Source organism: Epinephelus fuscoguttatus, linkage group LG1 (genome assembly GCF_011397635.1).
Source record: "Epinephelus fuscoguttatus linkage group LG1, E.fuscoguttatus.final_Chr_v1".
Taxonomy (NCBI): Eukaryota; Metazoa; Chordata; class Actinopteri; order Perciformes; family Serranidae; genus Epinephelus; species Epinephelus fuscoguttatus.
Window position 1 is genome coordinate 512,022 of NC_064752.1, and position 26,832 is coordinate 538,853.

General features: G+C 43.0%; 1 protein-coding gene across 1 annotated transcript in view; it reads right to left on the bottom strand.

The window, feature by feature from the left end:
• The window catches only part of si:dkey-49n23.1 (semaphorin-3D), a 138,460-nt gene that overhangs the window by 19,970 nt on the left and 91,658 nt on the right, over positions 1-26,832 (bottom strand). The window contains exons 3-12 of the mRNA XM_049586262.1: positions 12,343-12,497; positions 12,154-12,216; positions 11,886-12,005; positions 9,781-9,871; positions 8,874-9,002; positions 8,622-8,764; positions 8,091-8,205; positions 7,539-7,608; positions 4,324-4,468; positions 1,202-1,424 (exon numbers count right to left, since the gene is read on the bottom strand). Coding sequence (XP_049442219.1) covers positions 1,202-1,424; positions 4,324-4,468; positions 7,539-7,608; positions 8,091-8,205; positions 8,622-8,764; positions 8,874-9,002; positions 9,781-9,871; positions 11,886-12,005; positions 12,154-12,216; positions 12,343-12,497 — 1,254 coding nt within the window. The remainder of the gene's footprint in view (positions 1-1,201; positions 1,425-4,323; positions 4,469-7,538; positions 7,609-8,090; positions 8,206-8,621; positions 8,765-8,873; positions 9,003-9,780; positions 9,872-11,885; positions 12,006-12,153; positions 12,217-12,342; positions 12,498-26,832) is intronic.

The following is a 26,832-nucleotide window of genomic DNA, read 5'->3' on the forward strand; positions in this document are numbered from 1 at the left end:
CATGTTCATTTCAAAACAACAAGAACAAGAATAACATCTCTTGAGCTCTAGTCAAACACCATTAACACAGAAATGTTTTCAAGTGAGTGGTGTCAGAGTAAAAGGAACATTTGATCTGTGATGTTTGTGTTTCTCAGTGTTAATATGAGTCAACAGTGGCTGTGTCTCCGTCCTGTCTCTGCTTCTGTCTCCCTTTTTGTTTTAAAGATAGTTTACATCTACGTCTCCACTCCCACCTCCACGTCTTCCACCACCACATCATTCAGCATTACCCCTCGCTCTGTCCTGTCTAATTTCTTTTAAATCCCTTTTAGTTTTCATAAAAAAAAGCCTCTGTCAGTTAGCGTCTGTGTCATCTCATACGTCTTTCCCGTTTTCTTTTTTATTCCTTTCAGACACTTTCGTCTGTTTTTCTTTCCTTTGCAGCGATGTTGTTGAGAACACTGTCACACATATGACGCTTAACATTATTTCACGCTTTGTTTATGTGACAGTTTCATTCACATGTTTGAGTAAGTGAACACTTAAACTGTCTCCACGGCTTCAACTTCAGCTGAAATCTCTCACTCTTCAGAATAACAGTTTAACTACTTCCCTCGCTGACGTGCAAACTCATTATGTCACTGCCTGAAGGGTTTAAACTGGAATTGAAACTTCAAAGTGATTTCAGCTGACACCTCAGCTTCTCTCAGTGACTGACACTTTGTCTTAAGTTAAAATGCAAATCAGTGTTTTACACTCAAAAGTCACATCATAACCTTCTTTGATCTTTCATTCTTTAAATGAGTTTAACTGTTGCTTATTTGACAGCTAGCACTAGCAGCTGCTGTCGTTGTTTACATGCTAGCTGACACTTCTGCTATTTACAGAGCATAAACTATTTCTATTTCCATAACTCACTATTTCTGACACTTTAATTTCAACTGAAAATGTCTTCACTTCAAGGACAGTTTATCTTCTTTTAGCGCTTAATCAATGACTGATATTTTAGCTGCTTTTTAAAATGAATATTTTTGACTTCTGACATTTGACTTTGTTTTGCTTTCTGTCACAGAGTGTGCATCAGCAACTTTTCCTGTCAGCAAGCACACTTTATTTTCTCCAGAAAAGTTTGTCTTTCCTAGTTTTTCTTCTCCTTTGACATCTCCATCTCGTCTTTCTGTCTCAGCCCCAGATCCCTCCCTGTCCTCCTCCCCCTCACCTGTGCCCAGGTGTAAGACATCGTAAGGTCCGTCCTCGGCGTCCACCCTGTCCACTACGACCTTCTTTAACATGTAGGGCCTGTTGACCTGGGTCAAGATGGGTCTGCCGCCCAGAGGCAGGACGGGCTCCCACATCAGCTGGTGCTGCCGCATGAAGCTCACCACCTCGTCTGGGAAGTCTTTGGTGGACTTGTGGAGAGCGTCGTACGTCTCGCTGGGACACTGGAGGACAAGTCAGAGAGGTGAAAAGGTCAGTGAGTGTGTTGGGAGTCTGCATAAATCTGTTATAGAGGTTAAAATATGACCTTAAAGAAAAGGATTTGTGAGTTTGCAGAGATAAAGTAGATACCAAATTCATTCATGTGGAAATAACAGATGATTTTCTCTGTTCCACACTAACACCTGAGCATACACTGTTCAGTGGTTCCCAAAACGGGGAAGATAAATCTGAAGGGTCACAAGTTCATCAAAGGGAGTAAGAAACAAAATGAAACACATACATGTTACACTAAATGGTATTTTCTGTGACCTTTCTCAAATTTTACTTTAACCTATTCAGGTCTTTGAAAATCGGATATATCAACACAGTGTAAAAAATTATTACATCTTAATCATATTTCCACTCTCACACTTAAAACAGACACCAACAACACGTTTTTCAGCGACACATTGTAGGATTTCCACTGACGATGTTAGCACCAGAAACTGGTTGTTTTCAGCAACGCACTGCAGCATACCCAGTGGTGACTGTGGCACCACAGCTGAGTGTTTTTAAATGACATCTTGTGGCATTTCTAGTAGCCATTGTGCCACCAAAACTGGGTATTTTTTGGGAGACATCTCAGCATTACCAGCAGTGATCATGGCACCAAAACAAGGTGTTTTTAGTGAGATATTGTGGCATTTCTGGCAGCATTAGTGCCACCAAAACTGGGTATTTTTTTGCAAGACATGTCCACATTTTCAGCGGTGTTTGTACCACCAAAATAAGGTGTTTATTAGTGACACACTGCAGCACTTCCAGCAGCAACTGTGGCACCAAAACTAAGTATTTTTGTAGGACTTGTCAGCATTTTCAGTGACGACTGCGCCACCAAAACTAGGTGTTGTTTAGCGTCACATTGCGGCATATCCAGCAGCCACTGTGCCACCAAAACTAGGTATTTTTTGCAAGACACCACAGCATCTTTAGCAATGACTGTGCCAACAAAACTGGTGTTTTTAGCGAGATATTACAGCATTTCAAGCAGCAGATGTGCTACCAAAACTGTGTATTTTTTGGTGAGATATTGTGGCATTTTCAGTAGCAATTGTGGCACCAAAACATTGTTGTAGCAAGATATTGCAGCATTTCCAGTGGCGACTGTGCCACCAAAACTGGGCATCATTTGGCAAAACACTGTGGCATTTTCTGCTATGACTGTGCCAACAAAGTGGATGTTTGTGAGTGGCACATTGTGGCATTTCTGGCAACGTTAGTGCCACCAAAACTAGGTATTTTTTTGCGAGACACCACAGCATCTTTAGCAATGACTGTGCCACCAAAACTGGTGTTTTTAGCAAGATACTACAGCATTTCAAGCAGCAGATGTGCTACCAAAACTGTGTGTTTTTTGGTGAGATATTGTGGCATTTTCAGTTGCAATTGTGGCACCAAAATTGGGGATTTTTTTGTGAGATATCTCAGCATTTTCAGCAACAAATGTGCCACCAAAACTGTTTTTTATAGCAAGATATTGCAGCATTGCCAGTGGCGACTGTGCCACCAAAACTGGGCATTATTTGGCAAAACACTGTGGCATTTTCTGCTATGACTGTGCCACCAAAACTGGGATTATTTTAGTGTGGCACCAAAGTGGATGTTTGTGAGTGGCACATTGTGGCATTTCCAACTGTGATTGTGGCACCAAAACTGAGTGCTTAAGACCAAAACATGATGATGATTCATAGGTGGAGTAGTTTTTTGCCTGAACATAACCACAATATTGCTGAAATGTAAAGCTTCAACATATCGGCTACAAAGTGATGTACAGATGTTACATATCTGTGGTTTGCAGAAACGCACAGTGCCAGCATTTATTCTAGGCACTGGGTTCGGCACACAGAGGAGGAAAGGAAGATGATGTGAGGGAGGATAGGAAAATATAATTTTCCGCCTGTGTCAAAACGTACTTTATGCTGATTTGCAGAGTAGGTCATAAGTTTCCCCTGTGGAGAAGATAAGATGGAAAAAGGAAAAATGCAGAGCAGGAGGAGGAGTATGCCGAGGAGATGATATAAAGATTGATGAACTGGGTGAGCACTGAAAGAAGACGTGTGCAGCAAAGACGATTTAGTTGGATTAGTTAATACTGTGGACAGGTGGAAGCCATTACTCTCTGTGCACTGTGAACGTGTGTGAGTCAGTGATCAGAGGTTGTGACCACAGCATCTCTGTGACTGTTGCAATTTGCTTTTAATCATCCTGCCTGACCCAAACACACACATGCACAAACACTGACGTGGCCGACCTCCTCTGCAATCAACCCCACCGCTCCACAGAGAGCTGAATTCCCCAGCAGGGAGGATGAAATAACACCTGACACACTCAAACTCTAAAACCTCGGCCGTCCTGACAGGTTGAAGCTTCCCAGAGGAGTTCACTGCTGAGGTGTTAAATCACCAGAGGGTCACCCTCTCACAGCTCCATCAGCTTGTTTTTATTACCCGTGTTCTGTGTGTTTGGAGTCCCATCTCACAGGAAATACTAAGGTCCTCACACACACATAAATACCATCCTGTCATCAATAGATTTACTAAGAATTATGGACCGTGAACTTTAATAAGCAACTGACCTACAGCTTTCACTGTCCCCAAAGGGTCAGCTCATCACAAATACAAAAACAGATTAAGTTACAACGTGTAGAGAGTTTTATCTGCAGGATTTTGTCACAATCTCAATGCAGTGGATGTGAATATAGTTTCATTAATGATTATTAAGAGGAGTTTTAAAACCAAAATAATCAACCTTAAACTCAACACCACCAACTATCTCACACAGGAGTGCTGGAAAATAAGTCTGTTAATTTGCGCAGGACATATTAAGCTGTGTTTTTTGTAGGTTATCGCTGAGAGTACTTACAGTGCCAGGTCTCGGGTAGGGGATGCGGCCCTTGTACTCCACCCAGCGATAGTCAGGACCTTCTTTATGGGCAAACGGCCCGTTGAAAGCAGCTCGGATAGACGCCATGGAGAACACACACACTGCTGAACCACGGAATATAGAGCTGGGAGAGAAAGAGAGAGAAAGATAAAAGTTAGAGGAGGAAACACAGAAGGTTTGAGGGAGCGATTAAAAGCAAAGGAATGAGAGTGAAGAAGAAGAAGAAGAGAGAAGGAAGGAGTGATAAAGAATAAAGGAAGGGTGGATAAAGAGAAGAGAAGAAACAATAATTATTCACATTATTAAAGAAAGACAGAAAGTGATGAAAGAATGAGATGTAAAGATGATGTAAAGGAAGAGGGAAAGACAGAGAGAACAGAAAGAGAGGACAAGACTGTGCAGCAAGGATGGATAAAATACTAGGAAAGGAAGCAAGAAAGGAAAGAAGGATGGGAGGAGATGAAGGAATGAACAAGGGAGGAGAGGAGAGTAAAAAGAGGTGGGAGAGCTTTATTGCATCAGGGTTACAATAACACAAGCAGCTGGGCCTCTTCACCTTTGACCCCGACACCCACCCACAGCTGACCTCTGATCCTCCACACCGCTGGGCGTGCACGTGGCAGCAAGGAGTGTGCATGTAAAGGAGGAGGAGGAGGAGGAGGAGGAGGAGGAGGAGGAGGAGATCCTCCCAGTGTTCTGTTGTTCTGACTAACGACTAAGGTCTAAGATGCTTCCCTCCGTTGTGAAAGCAAACTTTATACAAACGTTTTAATAAAGTCACAAAGAGTTTTTTTTACTCATGTTTCTCAGTTTAGACAAAAACAACCCAACAAAATGGATAAATAAAAATGAAAAGAAAGGAAGTAAGTATTCTTCATCAGAATCACAAACCTAGCACCAGACTGTAATGCAACACACTTTACAGAAAACATGTAAAATAAAAAGGATGTCGCAATGTCGTGGTCGTAATAACACAAATCCACCAATCCCCGAGAACTTTGCACGACCTTGCATTTTTTCCATTCATCATAACTTTTCCACAAATTTGACCAATCATCATATTTTGCAGTGAGTTTAACCACTCAGCAGTCCCCCCACACAACATTACCAAACATACTTCCTTGTTTCCAGCTGTGAAGAAGCAGGAACGTCTCAGCCTGACCAATAAAAGTTACTGCTGAAGACAATGCAAAGAAGCTCCCTGATGTTCTGCGTGACAGTGGTTAACTTGTTTTGCACCATGTGCGCCATTTTTTTGAAACACCAAACAACATAAATATGACATTACTGCAAAACGCACCCAGAGAATGTCTGAAATGTGCTGACATCAAACAAGACAAATCACCATGACAGAGGCTGTTGCACCCACATCTACTGTGAGCGCTCAAGAATCAAGGTGAGTTACATTAAATATACAGGTTAGGGTAACCTCAGTGTACTATGAGTCACAAATGCAGATCAGTGCAGTCATATTCTCACTGAAACAAACTGCCTTAGCCTGTGGCCTTAAACATTGCAACAGAGTCCTGGAGGGGCTGATAAATGACAAAAAATAAATAAACGTTGGGTGCTTTTACAGCCAACTTCATTGGTTTGATTAAGAGATGAGACTGATGATAATTTACTGTTATTTTCTCTATCAGTTGTTGTTAAGGGGGACTTCTTGTGCTTTCCCATATTTTATGTCACTCTTACACAGCAGCATAACAGTGAAATTAATAACTAAAACACTGAATATTCAGATTTGTCTTTAAGATTTTTATTTCATTTATATATTTATTGTTTTTTTTTTGTTGTTGTTGTTGTTTTTTTTTTACAGATTTAGGGTGGTCTCTCTTGGTTTTGAAGACATAGGGCTCTAGTTTCCCGGTGCAGCGCAGGGTGGCGCAGGGTGACTAACCCCGTGCAGAGCTAGTCTCGAGCAGCGCAACCCGAGGCGCGCTCAGTTTGGTAGTTTGGCAGACCGAGGTGCGCTGAGATGGGTGTGGCGGCGCAGCAGGGGGAGGTGTCGACAGATCCAGCTTGGCGCAGTGACAGTTTCGTGCTCGCCAGCTGAAACCAGGTCTACTGTCAGCGCAGGGGGAGCGCAGCCGGTGTAAGCCGAAGTTTGGCTGACCGGCGGACAGTGCACACACGTCACCAAAACCTCACAGGCAGGTTTCCAGAACATCAGGCACATTAACGATGCAATAAATACCCACAAAAACCACTATTCAATGCAACTATCTGCAATCAGCACATAAATGTATCTCTATATCGACTGTCCCGTCACATCTGATGTCAGATCAAAGGGGATTGGCACCATTTGGCACGTTTTGGCACCTGATTTGATTAACACAGCTGCAAACTAATGAGTTCACATCCCTCTCAGCCAACCACAAACAGCCACAGCATCAGATAGGGAGTATATATTCAGCATCTGTCATCTTAGAAAAGTCAAAAGAAAAGAAACAGAGTGAGACTGCGAGAGAGAAAGAGAGAGAGCGCGCACGAGAGAAACGCAACATTGATTTACAATTGTGGTGACCTCCTCCCAGGCTACCTTTGCATCATCAGCCCGTGGAGGTCTGGACCTCCCGGACCAAAACATCAGTTTCCTCCTGGGAGAAGTTTGGCCGTCTGACGCTGCTGCTCTCTTCTGCCATGGCGAATTGAGTAAACTCTCATTACGCCTTTGCGCGGTGCATTTAAGGGCGAGGAGAGGGGCTCATTTGATTGGTGTGATGTGTGTAAAACCCACTCCATGCCTTCTCTCCTCCCTCTTTCCGACTTGCGCAGGTAGGAGGGACGGAGGTGGGAAAGAGGAGTAGCTGCGCCAGCATGCACAGTGTGCCACACCCAGTTCGCCCGGTCTGCGAAATTAGAGCCCATAAAGTCAAGCCATGTTTAAATAAAACAACTGCACTTGGTAATACTGAAATACATTCACTAGACACCATAATACCAGGGCGCCACTGGGGGAAACAGCAGATCTGGAATTCACAATGGAACTTTAATCTACATGGAAAACAAACTGCTTTTGACCCGTTTATACCAAAATGATCCTTCAGGGTTTAATCCCTGGTTGTCAGCCTGCGTTTGGAACCACTAAACTACAGAGCTATAGTCCACTTTGCACTGATTTATTTTTCATTAACAGTGCTCTCTGTAAAGGATATTTCCTGGTATGACTGTGTGGTTGAATGTATTCTCACCTGGACGTACTGAAGACACCGTAGATGGTCGGGTTTTGAGGGTCTTTGGTCTCCAGAACAAAGATGTCCTCTGGAAAAACAAAGTGAGAGAGTTAAAATTCAACATGAAGAATCAGGTCAGATTCACTGATGTCAGAAATGATATGTTCTTTCTGTACGATAACCAAGTTCTGTTTAGTGTTTGTACTGCCTCATTATTAGCTTGTATCGTTCTGAAGTGCTCGAACTTACACAAAGAGAGTTTTATTGACTGATTTGGCAAAGGTCCATAATAACTGGAAATATTAATAATACATTGCTGTAAATGAAAAAGAATCATTCAGACAGAGTTTATAGCTCGGTGAGAAACAAGGGAGGAGGACAGAGGAAAGGAAAGGAGGAGACTGTTCTTGCTTGTGAAACTTTGTCCTCATGTCAAAGTTGAGGGAGAGGAAAGAAAGAAGGTGAGACAGCAGGCACATGAACCCAAAGGTCTGCTCCAGAAGAGTTTAATGAGGAAACAAGGGTCGTAAAGAGGCCGCCAGAGAGGAAGGAAAAGGAGGGAAGCGTTACCGAGCTCGTCGAACTGCGTGTCGACTCCAGACGGGCCGGGGACAGAACACACCAGCCTGGCTTTGAGGAAGGTGGTCCAGCGGTTGATCAGACTCCTCTTCCCGCCCACGTCATTCTGGATTGAAGGAGAGAAGAGAGACGAGAGAGGGAGCACACAAAGGTGCTGTAATTCACTATCTTTCTCTGTTCTCTCTGTATTAAGACCCCTGCACCTGTCAACCACCGTCCATAGGAACAAATCTGAGATAGTCTGAATACTCAGGTTTATGTCTTTTAAGTCATTTTCATTGTTTCCTGTGCTTATCCTTGTCTTTATTACAGGGAACTAAACACTTTGGGGGGGTTTGGAATGCTTGCAATCTGCAGATGTCACTTGGTGCTGAGAGACTGTGACGGGCATATCCATGAAGATTCAAGCAAGATGTGAAGACTGCAAGACATTACGCCTGTTGTCATCCTGCGGTTTCTTCTCCTGTCTGACTCTGTCTTTTTATACTGCAACACATTTTGTATCCGTCTCTGTGTTTGTACCTTGCAGACTCGAGCCACGCGGCTGTACACCCTCTTGTCCCACTGTCCGGCCTCCACCGCCCGCTCCTTGAAGAAGAAGTAGACCTTGTCGTCGTCGGGACTGTGAGTGTCAGGGATGGAGAAGGAGCCAACAAACTCTGGCTCTGAGCAGGAGACGGGACAGTGTTTGTGTGTGGAGGAGAGAGACAGGCTTGTAACACTGTTTTTGAAAAGAGCACTATAGAAAAAGATTATTGATATTATTCTTCTCACCATTGAGCCAGTTGTGATCATACGCTTCGGTCCTGATGTAATGTTGACTGCTGCCCTGGATGGACGTACGGAAGATCGCAGCGTTGGCTCCCATGAAATCTACTGAGGTACCTGCATAAAGCTCACCATCTAAGGAAAGAAAGAAAGAGACGGATCAGAACAACTGAAAATCTTTTCTCACTGCTATTGAGGAGCAGAATAACCTAATCCAGACCATATAGCTGCATATAATCATTAACAGAACCAGAAACTCTTGCTTGTGAGATTTATTTTCCTGCTGAGAGTGATTACATTATTTGACCACAGCAGAGAGTGTTGCAACATTCACAGCACGACAATCGGCTTCATTCTCTTCCTCATGGTGGTCCTTAGTGTAAATATTTACAAGCTGATGCATGTTAGAAAGCAACAAAACAAAGTGATCAGATTGTTAGGTTGTTATTATTTCTTATTTAGCAGTAAATACACTTTGTATCTACACATGTCCAGTGATGACACATGTGTTTGCTCTTTAAGCTCCATCTCCTCGCTCTGCCTCTCCGCCTGCACAACTGACAGACTTTTAAAAACTCAGTTTGACAACTTAAAGCTGATGTTACGGGGCCTCTTTATCTAAAGAATCCAAATGTAGTTGATGTGTTTTATGACCGTTGTGTCGCACGGGGCAACAGCTGACGTCAGTGTGTGAAATGAGTGAAGCAGACCACACACGCCTCAGCTGAACGGACGGGCTGCAGCCAGGAACGAGACAGTGGGGGGACTGTACGCTGCAGAACATTACTGTCACCAGAATATGAATACGGCTGTTAGAGAATGACAGAACATGATTTAATGTATCCACTTGTGTGTGTGAGTGAGTGGGTGGGTGGACACATGGTGCATTATGTGTGGACTGGACGAGACCCACCAGTCAGCCGAGCGGTGAAGGGCTCCCTGGGACTGAAAGGACATTTTCCTCTGCCTGACTCGACTGTGTGAGACAGCATGAACAACGGCTCCTGCAGGAGAGACAGAGACCACACACAAACTCAGAATGACCGATAAACAGCAGGGCAAAGAGGAAACTTCACGCTCTTTCTGATGGATTTCTTCTTGGATGATAGTTGACTGTCAGAGCAGTACAAGCTCAGCAAAGAGGGGTTGATTGATTCTAAGGGACTGACACCAAACATGATGTTTAGAACTGGTGTTTAAGAGGTCTGAATACATTTATATGAGCAGACCTTGTTGTAGCTGCAACGGAAATATCTGAATTTGACATGACATTATCTGTTTGGACACTAATCTGCAGGAGTAAGAAAAAATGTGCCAAAAAATATGAGCACAGAAATTTTAGGTACACCAAGTGTTTTGGCAGCACACAGTAAAGGGTTCAGTGTTGATGTTTTTGTTTTACTTGCCCAGTCCGGGAGGTGGGTCAGAAATCTACTAGCCCAAAATCAGCTTTTACTTGCCCCCACACAGTTTGAGTTTTCATCCACAGTTTCAACCACATTCTCTAACGTGATCCAGCTAAACTCCTGTTTCCAGGACAATGAAATGCTCGCTTGCTCTCCAGCTCATAAATGTTGTCTTTACCCGCTGCAGTTACATGTGCAACTCTCATTAGAGACAAAAAGGAAATGAGATGGCTCACTCCTGAGCTTCTTTCAACATCAGCTCCAAAGAAAAACTATGTGTTTAATATTTTGTGTGAGTTGCTAGATTTACTAGACTGATGTGGCATTTTATTTGCCCTGAGAAATTGGCCACTTGTTTTTGTTGAGCCCTGCAATTTGAGGCAACACTTAAACACTTATAGTGCACCCAAAAATGAAAATTCAGCCATTATCTACTCACCCATATGCCGAGGGAGGCTCAGGTGAAGTTTCAGAGTCCTCACATCCCTTGTGGAGATCCAAGGAGAGAGGAGGTAGCAACACAACTCCACCTAATGGAGGCTGACGGCGCCCCAGATTCAAACGTCCAAAAACACATAACTGAAACCACAAAATATCTCCATACTGCTCGTCCGTAGTGATCCAAGTGTCCTGAAGCCCCGACATAAAAAGTTGTTTGGAAAACGTCATTTGAACTCTGTTTTTAGCCTCATTGTAGCCTGTAGCTCTGACTGCCTCTCTGTGCACCGCGCTCACGTGTGCATGCTTGCATGAGACTGTGAGACATGGGCACCGCCTTCATGTGTGTGATCACTACGGACGAGCAGTATGGAGATATTTTGTGGTTTCAATTATGTGTTTTTGGACGTTTGAATCTGGGGCGCCGTCAGCCTCCATTAGGTGGAGTTGTGTTGCTACCTCCTCTCCCCTTGGATCTCTGCAAGTGATGTGAGGACTCTAAAACTTCACCTGAGCCTCCCTCGGCATATGGGGGAGTAGATAATGGCTGAATTTTCATTTCTGGGTGCACTATCCCTTTAAAGTTTGGCATTTTACTATGGTTTGGAACAGGGATGGGCAACCTGTGGCTCTGGAGCTGTGTGTGGCTCTTTAGCCCGTTGCCACTGGCTCCCTGTGGCTTTGACAAAGAACTATATATAAATGAGCATTTTAATTTTCATTTATCATCGTTGTAGGTCTACAGTGATTCTTTAATTTTCCAATTGTAAGAATGTGTACCCTATACACTGAATAAATATGTTTTAAATTCCGTCAGCTAACTAAATGTGCATCCACAACTACTGCCTGGTGCCTTTTACTAAAAATTTTGTTGAACCTTAACAGCGGTAGCTAGTCTTGAGTCACCCTGGCTAAGCTAGCTATGGATTCCAAATCCAGAAAAGGAAAAGTCTTGGAGGAAAAAAGAGAATTTAATAGTGCATGGACAGATTTGTTTGCTGTCACCACCAACACTGCAAAGTTCAATCACCAAATAATCATAAATAGCTCACAGCAGAGTGGCAGTGTTACCGTCATTACAAGGCTCAAATATGAGTCATGGCTCATTTGATAATAAAGGCTGCTGACCCCTGGTTTACACTGCTGAGAGTGTCATTATTGAAGGGATGAATACCTCCGTGTTGTGTCCAATGTGCAGGTATGTGCACTGTGGATGGAAGGCGCCGGTACCACAAGCATAAACATGGGTCTTATTGAAAGGCTGCAGCAGCCGCACGAAGTTGGCACACTCTGTCTGAAAATAAAAATAAGCACAATAAAACACATTAACATCTTGTTATAACATACTATTTTTAAATGACTTCATTGTGGAATAGAAATAACACGTTTTCTAATATGTAGTCCGTTTCATTTCCCTCTAACTCTGATTTAAAGACACTTACCTCCAGACTTTTCCCTGCCAGCCTGCAGTGCTCCACGTGTTCTCTGGCAGCAGGCCAGTGGATCTGAGTGAGAAAACAAAACACAGACAGGTTGTGTTAGTTTATTCATTTATTGGAGGACTGACCTGAGATGCAGCCAACACTGATACGCTGACAGGCTCCGATCAGCTTTGTGTTCTAACGTCTTACAGTATGTGTGGGCAGATCCAGGCTGTCAGGCCTCAGCAGGTAGATGTGGTCTTTCCCTCCGACCAGCAGCCATCCCTGATCCTCGTCCAGTAACAGGGCCTGGTATCCACCGCTGACTCCGCCCTTCCAGAACACAGCCGAACTGTTCCTCAGATCTGACAGAGAGAAGACACGTTTCAGTCAGACAGGAAAATTTGCTTCATACAGTCATGAACTTATTTGACTCTGCCCCCTCTGACAGTGTAACATTTTGCCTTGGGCTACTTGATTATGTAACATTTGCACATTTCGTATATGAGCTGACTTTGTCAAGGTGGAGGTGGAGGGGATGGTGGATGGCGAGACACCTGCCAAACTACAGACCACTGTTCAAGACCAACAAATGGGGGGCTCACCTGGTAGAGCAGCTGCCCTATGTACAGTACAAAGGCCCTGCTGCAGGGGCCGTTAGCTTGATTCCAACCCATGGCCCTTTGCTTGTGTCATCCCCACTCTCTCCCCCTTTCATGCTAAATCTGTCCTATCAAATGAAGGCAAAATCGCCCCAAAAATATCATAAAAAAAGGATCAACAAACAACAAAACTGGCTGTGAGTGATTTCTGTGTTTCCAGCGGATTTTTAGTCACCACATGCGGGTGTTGTGTGGCGACCTGTTGCTGTTTTCCCAGCAGGTTTAGTACCACGAGAAGCAGTTGCTTTGAACAGAGACAGGTATTTTCCAAGTTTCAATATATCCTCTACATAAGAACATGCTAATATGTAATGCGTCTGTGGTTTGCAGAAATGTACAATGCCAATTTTTCCTGGTGATTGGGTTTATGAAACAGCTACTTAGTATGACGATTACTTTTCTTTAACAAAATATATGATCAGTTTATAAAATGCATTACACATTAACTACCCAGCAGTATATGAAGTCACTAAAGTAGCTCCACCTGCACCAACTACACCTTTAAAAGGCAGCTTAGATATTAATCAGTGACAGGGCCTTTGAGCATAATGAGTACATCTACTTTTGGTACTTTTTGATACTGTAGGATTTTACTTTCATAAAGTACTTTTAGTGTGGGATTGCAACTTTCAGTTATGATCACAATAACCCTTCCCCCTCTGCACAGCCACACACACAAGCGCACACACAGCAGCAGTTGATCGGTCAGGCTGCAGAGTCTTTGCCTCTCGTCTCTCTGGGGAGTTGCTGCTAAAGAAGGCAGAAAACGACCTGAACAAGCGCAGCAAATTAACCCTGAAGCTCTGCTCGGCCCTGCTGCTCGGCCGTCACACTGTTTGTTCTGTAACGCTGTCAGCTCGGCCTCCCAGAGCTGTAAATGATAACTGGAGCGAGGAAGAAATAATGACGGGGCTCCATTACCAAATGCAATATATCTCAACTGAGAAGATTTATGGTACTTATAACAACAATAATAAAGTCCAAAAATGTATTTCATGCCAAAAGTCGTTTGCAGTGTTGAATAAATAAAGTATATCATTTATTTTAAACATGTTTTCTTTGGGTTTTACTAAAAAAAAATATTTAATTGACCCCATGTTCTCCTCGTTGGACTCGATTTTCAGAATTGATTAATAGATCTTACTTTCCCAGCTTCTCAAATGTTAATAATTCTTGATGAAAATCATCGTCAGTTGCAGCCACAGTTGTTTGTGCCCAACTTCACAAATGCACTCTCTGATATGAACCTTAAGTTTTTGAAACTATGGATCTCCATTATGCAAAAATCACAACCTACGTTGCAGAATTAATGTTAGCTTTTTTGTTCCTGCAAACCACACGTTACATTTACATTAAAAACTCAACTCTATAATTTTGAGTATCACACTATTAGTGTTGTAGTTTCCTGGGTTTAAAGGCATTTTTACCAACTAACCCTACAATACTGTTGCAGTATTTATATTGAGATGTTCGGACACTTTTTTTGCGACGTTTGATTTCCTACATATCGGCAATTCAGCTCTTGTTACATTAACCCTTTGAAACCTGGATGGACATGTTTTCTTGTGTTGCATTCAGGCGCCTTTCACAAGCATGTAAACCTTTGAAAACTGAACAATTTGGTTTGATTTCTTCTGACAATGTTTAAAAAGGCAATGAGTAACTTGTCAAGAACTGTCCTGCAAATTGCAAGAAAATAGTAAAATGTGCCAAGAAAAATAACCTGGGTGAAATTATTAGAAAATTATCAAAAAACTAGGGAAAAAATGCCAAGAAAAAGGTATTTATAATTATTCTAAATACATTTTAAAATTATGCTCGAGAAAAAAAAATTCTCTTCTTCTCTCTACATGTTTAGCATTTTTCCCTAGGTCATTTCTTTGTTTTTGTTTTTTACTTTTTTTTAATTTTTCAGGAAATTTTCCTTTTCTTAATTTCTTGCAAATTTGGGGTCATTTCTTGTAAATTTGCTGATTGCCTTTGTCTTGTGTTCTTGAAAGGAATCAGGCCAATTTGCTCAGGATTTTACAGGGGTTAAAGCAGATATATTGAAACCTTACATTTCTTTATGTTTTAGTTTTCAGTTTTATGTTGTGACTATGTCGTTGACAATGCTGTGGTTAGTGTGTGATAGCGTTTAGGCACAAAAACACTTGGCTAAGGTTGGGAAAATATCTTTATATTTTTGCTTATACGACCCAGTTGTTGTCGCCACAACCACTGCTGGAAATGTGCCGATGTATCCTTAAAAAACATGGCTGGTTTTAAGAAGTGGTCGGCTGCTGCTTGACTTCTTGGCAGCCATCTCACCTCAGTGTCACAGCATCCTGCATCCCCTCCTCCTCCTAATGAGAAGCTCATATACATATACATGTAATCTTTAGAAACATTGATATGTAAAGGGGCACAAATGTAACATATCTGAGGTTTGCAGAAAACAATGCCAACATTTTCTTCCTCCTCCTGCAGTAAATTTGGTGATTTTTGGGTCCAGTGTTGGTAAAGCCACGAGCTCCAGCTGTAAATGTTAACCTGAGTAAAAGCCACTAGTTAACCTTGAAATTCTCAAAGTTTTCCTGCAGCAGTAAACGCCTGATGAGTCAGCTGAGTTGACCTACCTGTGCTGCAAGTAATCACCTGAATGAGTGAAGGAAACTAACCATGAAACTCTTCTAGACTGTTGAGCAAAAAAAACAAAGGAGAGAAGTGGACCCCACAGCGTGGATGTGGAGAACAACCTTTAACATGCACAGAGACGCTGCCGTGTGTCCTGGTGGGTCCAGAGACGGCACGCTGTGGCTTTGAATGCAGCACGGCACATTTGTTACACTTCACCACCATTTAAAAAGAAATAAATCACTGCTCTGACAATCACGCTGCTTTCATCAGCAGTGACGGGACACCAGAGTTTCTGCTCGCTAATCAGCCGTGAAAAATACAGAAGAAAAAAGACCAGAGCAAGAAGGAAAACATCAACTGCAGGACTAGTTGGGTTTATTTATGCAGCCTTTAATCACACTGGTCGTAAAGAGTTTCACAACCCCCCCTAGAAAAATAATAAATCAAGTGATGAATGAAAGTGATTCCTCTCTTTTTCTTTGTTTTTGTCCAGTATGCCTCTTTGCTTAAATGCACTGTGTCTCTGCAACTCCTTTTTTTCCCTTTGTGTTTCTATTCAAGTTGCACCAGTGTAAAGATACCTGTTCCTCAGCAACCAATGCTTTTTACCCCGATTTAAAAAGTTAATTTTAACTTTAATAACTTCAGAGGGAAAAACTCCAAAGTTTCTAAAATGTTGCTTTGAAGAAAGAGACAACTGTGCAGGAAATCACTGAATTTAAAAGTGTGACGTTTAAATGTGACATTATGGCTAAAAGAATAAAAGGAATGACACATTTTAAAGGCAGGCTGAACCTCAGTTATCAGAGCAATTTTAAGTTAATAACTTAAATTTACATCGATCAACCAAAACATTAAAACCACTGACAGGTGAAGTGATTAAAATTCATCATCACCTGACAATGTTCTGCTGGGAAACCTTTGGTCCTGGCATTCATGTGCAAACCACTTGATGCACTCCACCCATCCGGACACCCATGCAGACCTAGTACTCCTCCTACACGTCAATGACACTCTAATGGCAGTGCCCCTCCCAGCCAACTCGATCTTACTTTGAAGTCGTCCATTACCGGTGCTTTTTTAGACTTCTGGTGTCAGACACCGATAAAAAATCGGACCTTCCACGTCAGCATGACAGGCAGCCGGTTGCTGTTATTGTGTAGCAGCAAAACTCCAAGTAGGCCAGGTGGGAGGGGAGGTGGATGGGTCTAACAACCACCGCCTTTCAACAGTGAGGCTTGCCAAAACCCAACCATGTGCGTTTGTTGTTGAAGAAAAGAAACGTTGATTTATGGCGCTGTACCGACATAGTGCATTAATTCAGGCGGAAGTTGACATGGCGTTCCAGAATATCAAAAACCAACGCACCCAGGGTACCTTGCTTGTCATATCTTGATGTAAGAAGTCCATGACCATGATATGTGACAAGGTCGGAGTGAGAATATGTTGCCTCAGCAGTACAATGCAGGATTGGCCCAAGAAACATGACAAAGACTTCAAGGTGTCGACGTGGCCTCCAAATTCCCCAGATCCCAATCTGGTCAAACATTCGACAACCGTCAGGTCTCAAAGGATCTGCCACCAACGCCCTGGTGCCATGCACATCACAGTACACCCTCAAAGGTTCTGTGTCCATACCTTGACATGTCAGAGCCAAGTCTGATCCAAGGAGCACCCACCGTGGATTGAGGGTATTTCCGGGTATGTCCCACGAATGCTAGAACAGATTGGGATCTGGGGAATCTGGAAGCCAGGTTGATGCCTTGAGCTCTTTGTCACATTCCTCGGGTCATTTCTGAGCCGGTTTTTGTGGTGTGGCATGGAGCATTGTCCTGTTGGGGGGCCACTGCATCAGGAAGTGCCATTGCCAAGGGGGAGTGTCTTTAGTCCGCAACAGTGTTTGGGTGGTTGGTGCGTGCCAAGTGGCATCCACATTGATGCCAGGACCAAAGGTTTCCCAGCAGAACACTGGCTTGTAATGAGATGATCAAAGTTATTCACTTCACCCGCCAGTGGTTTTAATTCTTTGGCTGATCTGTCTAAATTTAAAAAGTCTTTTCTCAACATATTTCTGGCTGAAGTACTCGTCCTAAAGACTGAGATAAGCATCAAAACTGAATTTTAAGTTACACCTTGAACCCAGCCCATCCCCGCTATATTCAAACATACTAACAGAACGGTGAGCCGGTGAGTATGGAGCTATTTTAAGGAGCATGTTACCATTAGTCTGATGTCAATTATATTTTAACATCATATTCTGATTTTGAGCCACACCACAATAGCTATCTCGTTATGCTGTAAAAAAATATCTGTGTTTCCTCATATTGAAATGTGATTAGAGCTCTGGAAATCATTATACTCACCGCTTACTGTACATAAACTGTTCCAAATGTTTCAACACCACATCCGACAGTATGCAACTACACACACACACACACACACACACACACACACACACACACACACACACACACACACACACAGAACAAAGAACAAAGGTGGGGTTAAGCCTGCAGCTCCTCTTCCTCTGAAATCAGATCTAACAGCGTCAGGCACATCTGTTCATGGTGCGATTATGAGATCTTCACAGCTCATTTCTCATTGAGAAAATCTAACCACACACACATGAATATTCACACACACACACACACACACACACACACACACACACACAGTTCAGTGACTTCTTAAAAATGTGACTATTAGATTTAATCAAAGTTTCTGAACTGGCTATAGGGCTGGGTGTTGTGGCCTCAAATCAATATCACGGTATTATTTTGGGTGGATGCGGTGACGGTATGATATCACGGTATCATTTTCTCTCTTTTTTTTTTACACCATAAATAAAACAATTTAAAAAGCCATACAAGTCTAGGATGGAAACTATTTATTGTCAGAAGTAAAACAGTTGCTAATCCATCTATTACTGTTTATAAAACGTTACATAGTATGTATAAACGTCAGAGGGAAGAGGGAGGGCCGGTGGCTCCTGGGCCCCCTTCTCCCGCGGGCCTGGGTTTGGTGCGGTCGGCCAGGCCACCTGCCACGCTACGTGATGGAGGTGGCGTGGCCGACCGCACCAAACCCAGGCCCGCAGGAGAAGGGCGCCTGGCAGCCGGCCGGCCATCACGTAGCGAGGGAGGAGCGTGAGGCAGGCGGCCGCCGGGCCCCGTTCTGCCACCGTAGCCTGCGGTATGACAGTAACCACAAAAGCAGTACCGCGGCTCATGTTTACTGCGGTATGTTACCATCACCGCGAATACCGCCCAGCCCCAACTGGCTACTGTTTAAACTAGAATTACTGCATTAGAGTTTACATTAGGTTACATTACCTTACATTAGAGTCACCAATTCAGTATCTGACCAAATGTCTCCCCTTCTGTTCCTGAGATATGACGCTGATTAATGGACAGATGAGTGTTTTATGCAGAATATTATGACATCACAGTGAAGCTGACCTTTGACCTTTTGGATATAAAATGTCATCACTTCATCACTGTATCCTGTTAGACATTTATGTGAAATTCTGTCATATTTAGCATATGAATTCTTAAGTTATGGCCGAAAACATGCTTTGGGAAGTCACAGTGACCTTTGACCACCACGTTCTTATGAGGTTGGGTCCAAGTCGACGTTTGTGCCAAACTGAAAGAAATTCTCAAAAAGGCACGCTTGAGATATCGCTTTCACGTAAATGGGATGGATGAACAGATAAACTGAAAATTGCTGGCACAGAGGCATAAAAATATCAGTAAGTGACATGAATATGGAACATATTTATTAAATGTTTATGCAGAGGCACTTTTATGAAAGTAAAACATGTATATTTGTTTGTGTTGGACAAAAAGCAAAACAATGTATTGTCTTTTTGCAAAAATAAGGTCTAAAAATCCCAGGAATGTTTTTCTTCTAAAACAAAGTGATGTCCAGTGAGAGCCAAACAGATGCCGAATCACTTTTTCATTTTATCCCAGATATCTGTTGGGTATTAGCCCGAGCCCGGAGCACGGCTGGAGACAATAAAAGTAAGCAGGACTTCATTTTATGGAGCTGCTGCACTTGGCTCTGTCTCACCGAGTCCTATAGATCCCATCCATCACATGAACCAACGATGGGAAATAGACCACATGATGAAAGAAAGCTGAGCAGGAGATATCTCAAAGTACTCTCCCTGAGGGGGACGCGGAGGGAAATATGACATGAAATACTGAAGAGGAGAGGAAACCAAACGCTTTACGTCACACAAAACCATTGTATGTTAGAATTTGTCATTTTTTGCTCTGAGGTTTTCCATTAGTTTTCCTGATAACTTGTATAACCTCCCACATATTTCAAGTCAGGAGTCCTGGAGAAGGTGCATTAAAAGTTTGTAAAAACATCAGACTGTCCACACCAGAATCCATTCTGACTGCGGGGAGGAAAGTGTTCGGAGATAAAGACTAAATGCTTTAAAGCATGAGTGCAGTCTCTCGATGTCTGAGTGCCTTCGGTCAGCCTCACCCTGATTATTTGAGCAGTCAAAGCTTCTGTGAGTCTGGATGTAATTCACTTAAATGTTGCTTTTCCTTTCAATCAAGCACGGAGCTGGTGTTGATTGCTTCTGATTGGTCTGCAGTGATCTGGATTTCTGCTGATTGGCCAATGGCATGAGGTCACAACCTCTACACATCTTGATTCTTGATCCAGCTTTTAGTTCGGCTTTTTTTTTTTTTGAGTACGTGTGTCTTAGCGTTTGGATGTGTGTGTGTGTGTGTGTGTGTGTGTGTGTGTGTGTGTGTCAGTGAGGTCAGGATCAGTTAGGTTGAGAGGTCAGCAGTGGATGAGGATGTGATCACAGGTCAGTGAACCTGTTTGCCTTCTTGTCTTCTCCACTGACCACCCACTTAGCTCTCACCGAAACGTACATTTCTATTGCTAAAGAATAAAAACACACATTAAAGGTCCAATGTGTAAGATTTAGGGAGATTTAGTGGCAGGGAGGACTGCAGATTGCAACCAGCAGAGATTGGAGATTACATGCAGCAAAGGACCGCTGGCTAGAATTGTGCCCGCGGCCGCTGCGGCAGAGATACTGCCATTGAACATGTGGCACCAGCTCTACCCACTGAGCTGCTGGGCGCCCCCAGTGTTCATTGTTTAAGAGGTTTTTACCCGGAGCTGAGTTATCCACAAAGGTTTCTTCCTCTTTAAAACAAACAGACCAGGGGCCGTACTCACAACGCTTCCTAGCACTAAGACTTGCTCCTTGTAATGAAATTCTAAGAAAATTCAAAATTGTGATGTTCTGAGAATTTCTCCTTAAAGTTAAGTCCTTGCAAAGATGAGTTATTCACAAAGCATCTCAGACCTTAGAAGCTAAGCCTAAGGTGACAAACTGTTAGGAGCAGGGAGGAGGACTTTAAGAGGTTTAAGAGTTTCTTAATCAGAGGAGAAAACGGTGGAAACACAAAGAGGAAGGAGAAACATTCTCCAAACACTGCATGACAGTGAGGAAATGAAATGCTAAAGATTAGATCGTGCAAGGAGAATATTTGTGATCAATCTCATTAGAGGTACACACACATCTCCCACCAAACGCTGTAACATTATAACACCAGAAATAAAATGACCACAACACTAACATACTTGGAAAACTGGAAAAACACAACAGTGCAGCAGTGATGACCTTGGTCTGTCTCAACCTTCCATCAGCAGTGATCACACTTAGGGCTCATGTATCCTCCCTTTACGTACGAAAATGTATACGTCCGTTTCAAACAATGTTACCGTCACTGCCCACATACTTCCATGCGCCCTTTACGTTGGCATGGATGTTAACCAATATATCCACCAGGGGGCAGCTCAGCGTCAAAAGTTTATGACAACAACAAACTCAAAAACAAACATGGCGACTGTGGAGGAGATATTGATAATGTACCTCTTGCATAAAAGACAAAAACAGGGGCAGCGTTGTAGGAGGCGGTGGTCGGTGAGGCCGTTAAATACATCGCGACTGGAGGACGGAGAATTCTTTTCTCTAGTACTGCTGATGAAAGAAATTGAATTGTTATTTCTTCTCCGTGTCTCACTAGAGCTACGTATCGGGTAGTGACAGCAACACTGCCCCCATGGTTCCCGGTGGTACTGCTCCGTTTGGCCCGTATCCGTAAGCTTTATGGAAACGTGCAGAAATACGGATGAAATGAACGCAGAGCACGGACAGAAGGCTCCGTCCGTATCCGGATCCGTATTTAACGTTGAGCATAAATGGGCCCTAACAATGACACTGTCACAGTCTGCAGTTCATTTAATTTCCACTGGGTGTCCTCACACCTTACAGGCTCACTAAAGGACAACCAATCACATCTGTTAAAAGAATGCATCACACCAAGCAACGGGGTCAACCACACCTCCTCACTAAGGTCAAAGTTTCTCTTTTCCTTGCTCAGTTGCTCTGAGAACTTTCCTAAATCACTCCTAAGCTAGGACTCCTTACTAAAAAATTTTAGGCTAAGTTAGGAGCTCTAAGAGTGTTCTCTGAATGTTTGTGAATACGGCCCCAGGTGATTAAAACCCTTAAAAACACCAAATAAAGCAGTGTCCACATTACAAATCAATGTTTCTCCAATGCTGTTTGGCATGTCGCAGACATTAGCCCCTGCTAATCTGTGCTCACCTGTTTTCTCTGATAACTTAAGATACAGACGTCCAGAAAGTTTTTACTGGGAGCCAAATTATCGGCAGGGGTGTCCTCCTCGCCAAAACAAATGGACCTGGTGATTTAAACCAATAATTAGACTGAATAAAGCAGTTTCACGTTATTAAAACTGTGTGTTTTTCTGGTGCTGCCCGTCGCAGAGGAGCTGCAAACTAAAGTGGCCAATGCAAAAATGGCCCTATCTAAAACCACTGTCTGATTTGTCCATTCTGGGCTTTTGTAGAAACATTGCTGTGCAACATGGTGATCTCCAGAGACCTGCTCCCTGTGTAGATATAAACAGCTCATTCTAAGGTAACGAAAACAGGCTGAGAACCTTCCGCAGCACAACTCCTACGGCCATCAGGGGAAATTCTGGTGTAATTACGGTCAAATACCACGTTGGCAGTGCACGTAAGGTAAGGTAACATCAGGTCATGAAGTGATAACAGGAAAACAGAAGCCTTAGCTTTCTACTGCAAAAACAATGAACGATCGAGCTATTATGGTTTTTATTTTACTGGATTTAAACAGAATCAGGCAAACATTAACCTCCCTCAGCTGTCCAAGGGACGTCTGTGTTTAAAGGGTTAATCACTATAGCTTTTTAAATAAAGCTTTTTCTTTTGCTAGACATTTGATCGTTTTATTGTCATTCCTTCCATCTCTCCCACAGCAGCTTCAATGCTAGTTTCCGTTTCAGTCAGTCTGACTGCAGCAGGACGGCGTGCTGCTGTTTCACTCAGTCACGTCCTGTTACAGTCGAATCAACAGGATCATTTCCACTAACCTCTGAGTGAGAGCTCAAACTAAACTATGCGTAAATGTCTGAGTGTGTATATCTGTGTGTGCAGAGAAGTGTGTGTGACTGTGTGTGTAGTGTGCAAGAAGACAGAGAGGTCTTTGGATAATGGCAAACACTTGTTCAAGACTTCAGGCAGAACAGATGAACTGAGAGAGAGTGGGCTGGGTGCGTGCCGAACACCTGTGCTGCACAAGTATGAGTGTGTGTGTGTGTGTGTGTGAGAGAGAGAGAGAGAGAGAGAATGAGTCAGAGAAAGAGAAAAAGACTGCTAATATGAGAAACAGTGACAGAGACCAATGGAAAGACTTATTTTCACTGTGAGAAGGTTTGTGAGCGTGAAAGAACGCAAGAGTGAATATGAGTCTGTTTAACATCTGTGTGGTGTGTGTGTGTGTGTGTGTGTGTGTGTGTGTGATTGATTGTCCCCCCTTATGAACACTGATTGCCTGCAATCAGGAAGGTGATTAAAACTGGATTTGCCTCATTAAAACGGTGTCTGTGTGTGTTTTGGTGTGTGTGCTTGGTGTGGCCGGTGTAGCTGAGGTGAGGGGAAGATCATGATTCGCCCAAAATAACTTGAGTACAGATGTGTCATTCTCACCATAAACGTGTTGCGGGATGGGAAGAAAAACTTTTGGAAAATAATTCTAATTCTTCAGTTTCATCTCTGAGGAAAACTTAATTCAACTAGAAAATAACTAAACTCTATTTATAGACCCTTTTAGGGCCGACGTCACGATGATATCAGTTTGTTAGCCGGAGGTGCAGCTGCCTCTCCCCCACAGGGCTGTAGGCTCCACAGGAGTGTTAAAATGTGTTTGTCTTGTTGTGTTATTGGGAGCCAGAATAGTCATGGCTCAAAACCAGCCGCCACTGCCCGTCAACAAAAACAAAGAGGTTTATCAGGTTAGGGAAAAAGCATTTCCTGTTGTAGGGATGAATAAGGTTATGTGTATTAAGGGTTATCATGTCCACCTCATCAGAAACTGGGGAGGGATTAAGAGGAATATTGGATTTCTCTGCAACGCTAACTTTTTAGCACATTAGCTAACGTTAGCTTCCATAGCAAAACAAACAAGTGTGGTCCTCCTTTGTAAGATTGGCTTCCTGTGACATCATCCATCCACTGAGTGAGAGCATACGGGTCGGCCAGTCTGGTCCCGTTGGTCAGTGTTTACTTATTCAAGTAACACTGGCGGTCCCGGAGAGTGAGTGACCTGACATGGTGCGTTGGTAAATTCAGTCTGACGCTCTACACTAAAATGAGAGCCCTGTTGGTGGAAGAAAGTGCTCTGGATAACCCAACGGTACATTTAGACAGCGCTCCCAATTTATGAACGGACAAGGTTGTGTCAGAGTGCGCATCTTCCTCCATTGTCTAATGGCCGGTATACACTGTGTGATTTTGGGCTGTCCCAGACGAAAGATGACCATCGTGGGAGAAACGTGGCGATATCTTTGGTCGTGGCTCTAAAACGGTGGTCTTACGTCGCACTGTGAGACAGGTTCAAGGACGGATTCAAGGATGTCGATGTCTTGCGACCAAAGATAACCTGAGATAAAATTCTGAGGGTCTCAGAAATTTAGGATGACTATCTCACAGTGTGACAGCTGCTATGACCTACGTCTACTAATCAACCAATAGAAATGCAGCAGGAAATGACACAATGGTCACCGCGACACCGGCGCTAAACCCAAACAAATGATCACTTGCCATGGAGGTAAAACGAACAAAAAGAAGTGTGTGTACCTCCCAGAAAGAGAAAAGTTTGGTGGAGCTGTGGCAGCAGAAGCCTTGTTGATTTGATGTTTCCTCCAGCTGCTTTCATGACCGCCAGAAAAAAAACACTGCATGGAAGGAAACTACGGAGGAACTGCAACTTCCAGGTGAGCAAGCTACCTATGGTGGTGCAGATGGATGACGTACGCTGATGACGTTGCATATTGACGTACGTCGTAACCTGCGATTCAGTGGTAAACGGCCATCGTACAATCTGCACACATCAAACTTGACGTCGTACCAAAGTTTATTAGATCCACGTCTCACAGTGTGTCATGCAGTGGTCTTATAAGATTGCTAAAATCGCACAGTGTATAGAGGGCATTACACAAGCCAACAGAACTTGCTAGCTAGCACTGGCTAATGTCCGTGGAGAATTGTTTTGCCTCCAGCTAAGCCCCGCCCACCCAAAACATCATATTGTTGACTAACAGTAGAAGGTCTGTGTACAGAGCTCCCACCACCACGGAGTCTGCCACATTGTTTCTACAGTAACCACTGCTATTTACCGCTTATGCTGCATTTCCAGCAGGGATTTTGCCCCCAAACTGGGTTTTTTAAGCCAAAACATATGTTCCAAACCATATCCAAGTGTTTTTGTGCCTAAATCTGACAACACATTAACCATAGTGTTGCTGACATGTGACGTTTCAAGGTATCAGCATTGTAATAATGTGAAAACGTGAGCTGGTTTGCAGGAAAGTACAATGCCAGCATTGGGTTAACACACAGGTGGTTGGGGTGGACGGTGGACATACAAAGTGCAGGACTGTGGTCAGGTTCAGGCAACAAAATCACTTTGGTTGATGTTAGGAAAAGGTCAAGATATTGGTTAATAAAAAACAAAAAGGCACTTCAAGTGATTGGTACTGCAAGATTGTCTACTTTGGCTGAAAACAAGTACGTCATCAGTGAACATTTTGGTGATATGTTAAGTATTAACATTTTTGTGACTTGCCAGGTATGTTAATAAGCACAATTTCCTCATTATGTTAATAGAAAACATCATTTGTTTTACAGCATGATGTTTCCATCAAGAACACATTCTCTGTTTCAGATCAGATGTATATGAAACATATTTTCTGGGAGACAGAGCTGCTCCCAAGACAAAACACAGTTTCATGAGATTTTTGAGATGTTTTCAGTCCCTGATGTAGCGGAGGAATCATTCAGCGTTGAACAACCGTGATCATTAAAAAAGGCCTGAAGGAACTGGACTGTGCACCAGGTGGATCACCCCATGAGCTGCTTCACTCTGCCAGCACTGCAGCATGTTAGTCTGAGCTTTCATGCATCATTACAAAGTCAAACAAACAATTATGTCTCAGTATCGTGTGTGTTTGCATGTAACCGTGTGTTTGAGTCAGAGGTAAAGTGGTAGAAATCATCAGCGTTGCAGCTCATTATCTCGTCTTTCATCTCCACTCCAGAGCTCTGGTGTCTCTGATTTACACACACACACACACACACACACAGACCAGATCTGCTCGCAGCTACTGACTCTGCTCAGTGTAACAGACTTGAGGGAAACACCTTTGATCAGAGTCCAGTCGGCCACAACACTCAGAACAGCAGCCTCGGTCTTCACACTGAAAACATTTGCTGCAAAGCTCTGTCTTATTTTAACTTTAAATATTTATGGACAGAACTTCAAAACAGTCTCTGTTATATATTTGATCCTCTAAAGCCGGTTATTATCTCATTAAAGCAGGATTCAGTTTTTGTTTGAGCTTAAATGAAACCATTAAAAGATTTTCACGAACTGTTTTGGTTTGAGTTTGACGGCTGTGGTGTACTCAGCAACCTCACAACAGCTTTGAACACAGTCAACATGCTTTTATATTGACTGGGCTGAAACTAATAATAATTTCCCTTATTGAATTTCTTGATTAATGACATTAGAAATTTGCAAATGTGTGTTCCAAATGAATATATCGCCTGTTTGCTTCACTCCTCAGTAGACGTTTTATATGAAGTTTGGGACCCTTTCTTAAAGTACATCAGACCTACACTGCCAACTTCTATATTACAGGGGTTTCCTAAATCAGCTCAGCCAGTCTCTGTACACTTCCAGCAAATCAGTCCTCATGCAACCTTGCTATTTGTCTATACAGTCTATTTGTTTGTTTGATGCTGCCTTTATGTTGTTGTAGGAGGT